Source organism: Eurypyga helias, unplaced genomic scaffold (assembly GCF_000690775.1).
Source record: "Eurypyga helias isolate BGI_N326 unplaced genomic scaffold, ASM69077v1 scaffold31928, whole genome shotgun sequence".
Taxonomy (NCBI): Eukaryota; Metazoa; Chordata; class Aves; order Eurypygiformes; family Eurypygidae; genus Eurypyga; species Eurypyga helias.
This window is the reverse complement of record NW_010265485.1, coordinates 851-10,983: the sequence shown is the minus strand read 5'-3', so window position 1 is coordinate 10,983 and position 10,133 is coordinate 851. Positions and strand designations below refer to the sequence as shown.

At 38.2% G+C, this 10,133-nt stretch overlaps 1 protein-coding gene across 1 annotated transcript in view; it reads left to right on the top strand.

The window, feature by feature from the left end:
• The window catches only part of LOC104513424 (centrosomal protein of 78 kDa-like), a gene marked incomplete at both ends in the record, with an annotated part of 11,739 nt that extends 1,852 nt beyond the window's left edge, over positions 1–9,887 (top strand). The window contains 6 exons of the mRNA XM_010156765.1: positions 1,318–1,431; positions 1,668–1,732; positions 5,985–6,093; positions 7,717–7,852; positions 8,834–8,879; positions 9,744–9,887. Coding sequence (XP_010155067.1) covers positions 1,318–1,431; positions 1,668–1,732; positions 5,985–6,093; positions 7,717–7,852; positions 8,834–8,879; positions 9,744–9,887 — 614 coding nt within the window. The remainder of the gene's footprint in view (positions 1–1,317; positions 1,432–1,667; positions 1,733–5,984; positions 6,094–7,716; positions 7,853–8,833; positions 8,880–9,743) is intronic.
• Between the last annotated feature and the right edge of the window lie 246 nt (positions 9,888–10,133).

Sequence of the window (10,133 nt, the reverse complement as noted above, 5' to 3'; positions counted from 1 at the left end):
CGACCATATACACAGCCGGGTGGTGATTAGCAAGAGTCTGAGCCAGAGAGCCAGATTGCACCAGAGTCCGAGCAAGCCTGAGAGCAGCATCAGAACAAGCCCCACGACCGAGAGACCAGCTGAGAAAGCCAACTGACCCATCAGCAACTATGAGCCCCTGGCCCCACCTCCCACTTACATAGTGCGCATGACGTGCTATGGAATGAAATACCCTTTTGGTCAGTTTGGGTCAGCTGTCTGACTGTGTCAATCCCCCCTACGCCCGCTGTTTGTAATGAGAAAGTTGGGAACACAGGTGCAGTATTAGAAGCTGAAAAAGTCCTTGAATTGGTACAAACCCTCCCTAACACTGGTGATTTTAGTTGTTGCTGTCAGTACTCTTATCAGTGCAAATCAAAAACGTGACCTCATACCAGCTGCTGTGAAGAAAATTACCTCTGTCCTGACTCAGACCAGCGCAGGTGTTGAGAAAATACTGACTCTTAAGATACAGTAGTGACCGGTTGAAAACTCAAAATTGTCAGTTAGAGCAGATGTAGCCAGAAGAGTAACTTGCTATTTAGCCAGGAGAGAGTAAACTTTTTTCAAAAGAAATTTCTCTTCCTCTTCTGAATTGTCAAAGTGAACATCAGGAAACACTTTTCACTCTGAGGGTGATGGAACACTGTCATGGGTTCCCTGGAGTGGCTGTAGAGTCTTCATCCCTGGAGATCAGATAGAGCTGTCTGGACATGGTGCAGGGCAACTGGCTTTATGTGTGCCTGCTTAAGCAGCGGGATTCAGCGAGATGACCTCCAGAGGTCCTTTCCAGCCTCAACCAGTCTGTGATACTGTGCATGCACAACATGAAATATAAGCCAAAGACATGATAGTGCTATTTCGTGGTGACCATGTAACTTAATGACATGTGCAAGCAATGATCTTGTAGAAGAATTGACTCATTTTAGACACAAGTTGCTTGTTTGTACGTATGATGCTACCGTGGGCAGTTGGATCAGTTGGTGTCTGGGAACACCTTACCTACTAGGAATTCTCAAGAACAGTGGTTTAACTGTGATTTTTATATTCCTTCCTGTGCAGTTGTTTAGTAATCCTTTTTTACTGTTGATCTATAATATTGACTTAAATTTATAGTTTTCTTCTTTGAAAGTAATATTCTTGTTTTTACATGTGGCTGTTTTCGTCATGTGCTCTATTCTCATGCTTCATGTTCTATCAAATGGAGGTTTTCAGCAGGTGTGGATTAATTGTGTTAAATATGGACTGCAGATTACACTACTGATTTTTTTTTTTTTTTTTTTACTTCAAATATTTTAGCCCTTGATTTGCAACAGTGTGGAATATCCAATGAAGGAGCAAGGACATTACTAGATGCTCTTCAAACTAATACAACATTAGTGGTACTTGACATAAGAAAGAATCCATTAATTGGTATGTATCTGTACCTACCTTTGTCTTCTTTGTTTGTCTGTTTGTTTTCTTAAGTAATGCTGAGGGTAAAAATAAACCACTTTTAAGGAAAACCTGCAACAGTATTTTGCTAAACAATTTTTAAATGGGGGAAGGGAGTGGTGGTAGGTAGTGTGTACAGCTTATTCAGTGATCTGTTTGCATAAATACTTCCCTCCTACAGGAAATTGTTAATAAGATATCCTAATCCATTCTAGATCACGCTATCATGACAAACATTATTGAAAGAGTTCTTGTGAATGGAAACAGTGCTAATTCAGAGGTATGTTTTAGGCATTTTGGAGTAAGTGGGATATTCTTTGTAGCTACCCTTGCCTTTTTTGGTTAAAAGGACAGTTTTGTTCAGCATGAATCTAAACCAGCTATTCAAGTTAAGAACAGTGGGCTGATCTTAAGCAGTTAAACAAAACAAAACAAAAAACACTAAGGAAGGAAAACTAAAAAACCTAGCAGCAACAATGTATCATATTGGGCATTTTGTGTGATTTCTTATGTAATTTAAGATGTAATGTAATAAAACCAGGATATCTGCTTAATGAATAGAAAAATGGGAATGTGCATGCATACTTGGGTATGTATGGAAGGCTTTCTTCACAGTAACAAGATGGACACATGTAGGTAATAATAAGTCTTCATTTTAAAGTAAAGGAAATCACAATTTTAAGTTTAATACTTAGTTTGTGAAACTTTTTTTTGTCAATAGTTTACATAGTTAAGATTTAAGTTGGTCAAGACTACCCTTTCTAATAGTAGACATCTAAGAAATTAGAGTTTAGTTAAGGTACAGTACCCCTTGCCATCTTTATCTCGTAGGCGCTAGAGAATTTTCAGTAACTTGCATAAGCTGAATATCTGGCTCATTTATGATCAGATATGCTGTTCAAATACAGAGTCTTTTGTTTATAGCACAGAAATTGGATTCAGTTCCCAAAGGAGACAGAAAATAAACGAGTGTACTCTTGTTCTTGTTTTCATAGCCCAGTTCTTGTTCTGGAACTTACTGCTCTGTTGGTTTTGAAACGGCTTAAAAGTCTTAAAAGCCTCTTTAAGAGCTGTGGATCCGTAGGGAGTATCTAATAGCCTGAGAAGTTTGTGTGTAGAATTCCTTGAGGACTAATACAGATCTCTTCAATCTCTTAAATATTTCTTTGGAGAAATAGAGGTTGCTTTTGAAGGAGTACTCCTTCTCCTTGGCAGATGCAACCAACACTTGCAAAATGTTGCAGGGTTCACATGAAAATAGCATCTGCGTGGAAATGCTCCAGGTTATTGGAAAGTTGAACCGTGAGGAGAAGCAACTCTCTGGGGAATGTCCCATACACCAAGAGATCACTCCAGACATTTGTTTTCTATTCATCCAACTAGTGCAGTGTCTTAAGTCTTATTGGTGATGCTAGTGATTCTTCATACCTCGTTAGCAATATCTATTAAAAATGACTGACCACCAGCCTTCTGAGTAACTTCGCTTCTGCCACAAATAAAACCAGCCTAGATCCATTATTTTGTAAGCTCTGTGAGTAGGCTGCTGTAAATGAGATTTGCTGTTCGTCATGGGAACAGTGCAGACACACAAAAAGGGATAATCCACCTGTTTGGTAAGATGAACACAAACGTACGATGTTGAGGCTGTTATTATTTTGAGTGCAAATATTTACTGTCGCAGTTTAGTATTTACAGTTGTTTCTGAGCTTAGTTACAGAACTCTGGCTATTATGAAGAGAAAAACGGTTGAATTTCTTTTGGAGTGGTGACAGCACCAAGCCAGTCAGAGTTCAAGGAGCATCTAGAAGACTCTTAGTCATACGGTTTAATTTTGGGTGGTTCAGTGAGGAGCAGGTAGTTGGACTTGATGATCCTTATGGGTCCCTTCCAGCTTGAGATACGCTGTGATGCTATGACGTGCACTGTATTGAAAGTCAGCGGTGTGATGTGGGTGTTGGTGGGGTGTTGTTTTATGTGTGTGTTGGTTTCTATTTTTTTTTTTTTAAGGAGTCAAAACTCATGGAATAAATTAGTAAATCATCAGAAGTATTATTGAAGACAAACAGTTATAAAGCTCTGTTGCAGGAATAACTGCAAGGGCTATTTCTTCATTCTACCAATAGTCAAAATTCAGATGTACAATTGAAAAAACCCTCGAAGTTTTAACATAATATAAAAATCTCAGCAGTTTTTCAGATTTTCCATGATTTTTTTTTTTTAATGGAGGATCCATTATAGATTAAGTGTACAAACTGAAGAAGCGATGTTGGTTTCTTGTAGCTTAAGTTTGCCAGACAGAGCACAGTCAGTTAGCATCTACATTGCTTCCTTTTGTTATCTTTGTACTGCCTCCAAACCTTTGAGTTTTTAAAACGATGTGCTAGTCTATTTTTCTATTGGAGAAAACATGGGTATCTATCTTTGAAATTATTTTATTTAGTGGGGATTTTTTTTTCTCTTATCTATTGTAGTTTCCAGAGATCTGGATTTCATATTAACAGAAAGTGAATCAGTTGGACTAAGTTTAGCCTGTGTAGAGACTTCCTGAACACAAGGTGTAAGATGTAATTTTCTGTGTGAAACTGATCTGTCACTTACTCTTACAGCAAATGGCCTAATTCATACCACATCTCACCCACGGATAATTAGAGCTGCATAGATAATCATACATACTACTACTTTCAGTTTCATCTGCCTCTGGTTTCAGATTTTTATCCTGCCAAAGGCTAACTGGCATAATTCTCTTATACCTGAGAGTGGCAGAGCTGCACCCTGTACCAACTTACCATGGCACCTGTTGCGTCAACTCGTTGAGGTGATGCTGCGTTGCTTTACAGAGAGAAATTTGATGGGCTTTTGAATGGCCTTATCATGAGCTATCGTTAACTACCAAAGATCATGTGTTGGCTGCCACAAATAACCTGTGGTGTGCTGTCACCCCTTGCCTACGGGATACCAGTGACAGCAGCCATTCCATCCTGTTCTGCATAAAAAGTGTTTCTTTTTGCTTTTTGAAAGCATCTAGGTGCTTGCCTTTTGGATTGGGTTTTCAAGTTTGTCAGGAGAGCTGCCTGCTGCTAACTGATGCCTTTAAATACAGCAAAACTTTCAATAAATGTTTTGGGCAACTAAAACAGAAGACAGTTGTATTGTCCTAGCAGCACTGTGTAGCTAGTGTAGTGGATTGTAATCTTGAATATGATTGGGTGTAATAGGTGGTGACAGTTTGTGTAGAATCTGAGACTGACTAACTTGAAGGAAAAATCCACTGAAGGTGCCTGTAAAACAAGCCTCAACTTGTTTTCATGGTGACAACTCAAGGATTTAGTTCAACACTGTCTTAACATGTTTGCTGTCTTTATACTTAGATGATGTACAACAGCAGCGGGCACCTAGACATGAGACAGGGTACAGGGCTAGACAAACTTTAGGTTTAACACAGCATAACTCTTGTATGTGTGTAGTAGGATAAAATCAACATATTCTTGCTCTTAAAAGGTTACAGTTTAATTTTTCTGTCTATATTTTAGCTTAAAATGAACATTTCCTTGTCTCCTGGGCTAGACCCTGCTATAAATCCAACAAAATTTATACAAGGATTATTTTAGTCCAAAGTTTAAAAAACAAATGAACATTTCTCTTGCCAATGATAAACTTGGACTAAGATTGGTTAGTTAAAGCACAGTGATAGCATTTTAATATTCCCTGTACATTAGGTGGGAATAACTTTGGCATACTGTTCCTCTATGGGGTTTAGGGCTGTCTCGAGATAAGCTTTGTCTTAAGATCAACTGCATTTCCTTCGATGGCTGCTTCAGCGCTAGTGTTTGTACGAACCGTAACTACATGCACAGTGAACACCAAGTGGCAGTACAACTTAAAAATATATACCTGAGATAATAAAACTCTTATTGGGGGAAGGGGGGAACCTTTAATAATAGAGCTGTTGCTGTAAGGAAATTAAAGTCTGAAGTACAGAAATTGCCTTTGATTATCCCTGTGTCTTAATTTTAGTTGGGAGGCCTTTACTATGTAAGGATGAATTTCCATTACCGGCAGTCAAAATCAAACTTTGTACTTTTGAAAATAGTAACTTTATTGGTAATACAAAATCATGTTAAGGAAGCTTTTATTACTTTGGATAACTTTGGCCTGAGCCAGTCATTCCTAGCAAGCCAGCTTTCAGAGAATGAAGTACAAGAGCCAGAGTTTCCTTTTTACAGGGTTGATGACATCTTTTTTTACTATAAAAGGAGAAGAGTTTTGCACAGGAGAAAGGAAAATATTGGGTGGGATGGTATAGTGGTGTTCTGGGAGCATTTGCTGATAATATAGCACTCAGGCTCATGTTGAAACTGTTTGAACTGGGGCTTTGTGGGATTTTTTTTCCCCTTAATTTTACAGTTTATTAAGTTTTCTTTAACCATCAGTATTCTCCATATATCTGACAACCCCCCTCTAATCTTAAATAAGGACCTCTTTAAATACCAGTTACTAAAATAATTTGTCTTTGTTAAAAAAAAAAAATCTAGTATAAGTGGCTGACGTCTCCATCTTCCAAGGATGCTTTGAAAACTAGAACAAAGAAAAGAACTATTGTCCTAGGAAGTGGTCGGAAAGGAAAAGCTACTATTCGTGTTGGTAATACTGTCTTTATTTTCTTTATTACAGTAAACTTTGTCTACAAAATAATCTTTTAATGTTAGAGAGCTTTAATTACATGATGTGTCTAACTGTTAGTGTTTTGCAGAATACCTGTCTTCAAAAAATTTTCCATTTACTCTTATTTCAATAATATGTCTTCAACCATCAGAGGCTTCTGTAGGAAACTTGCCATGTGTTCAGTGCTGCTGGGTATGTGTCTGGATTGCTGACTTAAACATGTGGAAGCACTGCACGTATTTATTCTGAGTGTGTCCTGTCAACAAGCTTTGACTTCGAGGAAGCTTTGTGGTAATAAGTTGCCTCGTTCTTCTGGTGTCATAAACATTATGTAGCAGACTGTCCTGTGCCAGAAAAAACAAACATGCATTTTTATACTGATGTACAAAATGCTCCAAGGTATTTTTTTTAACTTCATGGAGACCTATTATAAATAGTATGTTTAAAGTAACAGTTGTCTTGAATATTTATAATTAAGGATTGATAGCTGCGATACACTAAATATTTTTCAGTATGTTACTAACAATTTCACTGTGATACATTTGGCTGTCTTTCATCTTTGCTCTAGTTATCTGGGAGCAGAGAGGTAAGCATAAATCAAATTGAAGTATTTATGCAAATAAACTATTGTGATCAGGGTGATGGAAGAAGAAAATGCCTGACTTAATCCAAAACCACACCACAACTGTATTTTTTGTGTTTATTTTCTTTTTTAAAGAGAGGGAGGGAGTCAGGAGGTGAAAACTACTTCTGAACACGGGGTGTAAAATGTAAATAATCCTGGTTTATTTTTTGAGAATGAAATGAGATTTGGAATCCCATTACCACAGTTATGCATTCCTAAACCATTACAAAATTAGTTGTTTTATTGAGCTCAGGAAAACAACAACCTGAGTTCTCACTACTTTAACCGTTTGAAATACTAGGTGAACAGTTTTTTGGGCTTGTTAGTTTATGACTCCTACAGAACCTGGGGTAGAGTGATCATCCACACTAGGTATTTATTCTGAATCTGCTTTGAGCGATAGTGTGGATGATTTAAACAACAACAGAAGGCTGGACTAGTGAACATGAGTTCTCATTATTATTCCTCTGAAGTTATTGGTGGTGTCCTGTAGAAGTGATCGACATGAGTACCAGCTTTAGCTTCAAGCATTTTGCCAGTTACAGAACCAACTTTCAGCGCGCTAAAGCCACTAGAGGGCAGTTTGAAGCACGTGGGTAGCCTTAAATGTCTATGCAGTCACGCAAGCCCTCACCTGAGACAGCGCACTTAGGTACCTGGAATTAGTAATGTGAATAAACCTCTTTAGCTACAAAACTTTGCTTCCTTTTTTAAATAGCAGTGGCTTACTTAGGTCGATCTAACATAACAATTAAGTGTAACAGTTCATAATTGCAGGCAGATAAGCTGTCCACCACTTTTTCAGAAGCGAAACGAAAGTTTTCTAACACTAGGAAAATTAGATTGGAAAGGTAGGTTTCCTACAGTCCCTTCTGTTGCGTAGGAGATTTTACTTATGAACAGTAAGCTGTGAGTTTATATGTAAATAACCAAGTGTACTGAATCGTCTTTTCTCCTATTCTTGCTGTTCAATACAGGATTAACTTCTAAAAAGACCATAAGTCCTGGGAAAAAAAATATGTCTGTGAAAGACAGTTACTCGCCAAAACCACTACCACCGGGCGCGAAAGGCTTTCTTCCTTGGCGGACTGCAGAACGGGCAAAGAGGTGCAGGTGAGGTTTTCAGAGTACGAGGGAAGATATTATAGCATAAAACTTGCATGATAACTGTAGTCGAGAGTGTTGTTAGGTTTTTAAAATATGTGTTTGTAAGATACACACAGAATTTCATAACTGCTTTGATATTTTTTTCTGTTTGTACAAATTTTGAGGAGGTTACATGAGTTCTATTCCAGTGAGTTTTTAAAATACTCATAAAAGATATAATTTGGCCATAGGAATACCCAACTGTAGCAAAAGAGCCCCAGACCAACCCACAACCAAACCCACCTTGCTTGCTTGTTCTCTTGTTACTAATAATTTGAGTCTTATAATAGCTGAAGATGCAATTTAGTTTTCTAAGCTTGTCGTATCATTGATTCGGCATCCAGTCTGAGGTGCCTAGCTATTTTTCCCACCTGTCTTTCTGCTCTGTCTCCCCTAGTGCAGACATAATTACTCTGATCGTTTAAGTCCGGTGAAGTAAAATAAATTTAAAAAAAAAAATTGTTACACATGGAAGCCATAATATTGTTATCATGCTTCCTTTTGAAACATTTTTTTTGTTTGGTTTAGAAGTTTTTTATGGTATTTCCTCGATCTTGGCCTCTCAAAATGGAGAGTACATAAACATTTAAACAAAAAATTACTTGATGCTTCATCATAACTATTTTCATTGAACTTGTTTTTCAAAATGCTGACCACCACATTTTTCACTGACTTTAGTTCATAAGAATTAACCAAGCAAGATGCCTGTTGAAGATATTAGTGTTAGTATCCAGTAATGTTTCTCTAATTAATGATTAAGCAGGAGTATTAATAGAATAAAATGAGGGTGTAATGAGAGTTAAATGGGATACAGTGCAGTGTCAGTTATGTTTTTACTCTTACTGGCTTCACCTGTCCCAGAATCCTGTGTTTGCAAATGGAAGTAGCAGTTGTGATGTTATAAACTTACTTTTCTCAAAAGTGTTTGGTTTTTTTCTCTGACTTTAGAGGTGGGCCAGTGGACAGTACTGAAGAATTACCAGTGAAGATTCAGGTACTCTCCCTCATATGATTGTTCATTTAGTAGATGAATGTCTGAAGAAAGGTGAAAATTTTGCTTTTGGACCACATACTTGTGTTTGAACCCACCTGTGAACTGCTGTAGTGAACATGCCAGCAGGGGAAAAAAATTCCTTCTCCTTTGTTTCTCATCTCCATACCCCTCTCCCCTACCACTGCACCCATCCTGAGAAAAGCTGGAAAAGTGTTATTAGTGTCTACTTATGAACTAAGTTGGCTCACAGAAGGGTCTGATGGTTGCTGAAGACATCACACCTATGCCCTGCTCTGGCAGAAGCTTCCCCAGGGCTGCAGTCCTCCATGAAAAGCTGCTCCAGCACAGGCTGTCCACAGGCTGCGGCTTCTTTGGCCAATCCCTCTGCTCTGGCATGGGATCTCCCCTGGGCTGGAGTGTGGTTATCAGCTCCACCACAGAACACCTCCACCTCTGAGCCTGGTGTCCCCTCTGTTCTTTCTCACTCTTTTTGTTGCCACCTCTTCTGCCTGTGTGGCATTTTTTGCCCTTCCCTAAACAGCCTTTCTCAGAGGTGCTGCCCTCTTGGCTGTGAGGTTCAGTTGTGCACTGTGGCGAGTCAGCTCGACCCACTGGGGCAGCTCCTCTGGCCCTGCTACTAAATACTTGTCACATATACCCAATATATGCACACATTTGGGGTTTTAAAAATACTGTTTTATGCAAATCTGTTTCAAAATTACATAACTGGACAGTGTATATGCATTGTCAGGGACTCTGGGAAATGACTGCATTTCCATTAAGCTTTCGTTACTATTCAATCTTTGATTTTTACTGGAGAGTGTAATGCTGTGAGTGGCTGTTCTTCTTTTCTGATGTAATTAGACAGGTGTTCCTGTGAAAGTGACAGTAGAAAGCACTTCTACATCTGAAACTGAAGACACAGAAGATTTAGATGATATCATTCATCATCCTAATTTGGCAAAATCGTTAGATAAGATTAATGTAACGAAGTATCAACAATTACAGGTAAGAAGGATGTTCTGTGCCTTAAACTTAATAAAGGCAAATTATATCATTTAAACCATGTTTCATTCAGAAAACTATGGTTAAACTAATAACCAGTCATGGAGCAGGACTTCTGAGTAACTTAATTATCCTGCATTATGTCACACGGGCTTCTGTTTCAAAAGATATGTGTCAAATATGCACTGGATTTACAGTATCTGAATAGTTCTAACAAAAATGTGTATGGTTTAAGCATATTGTTGGATT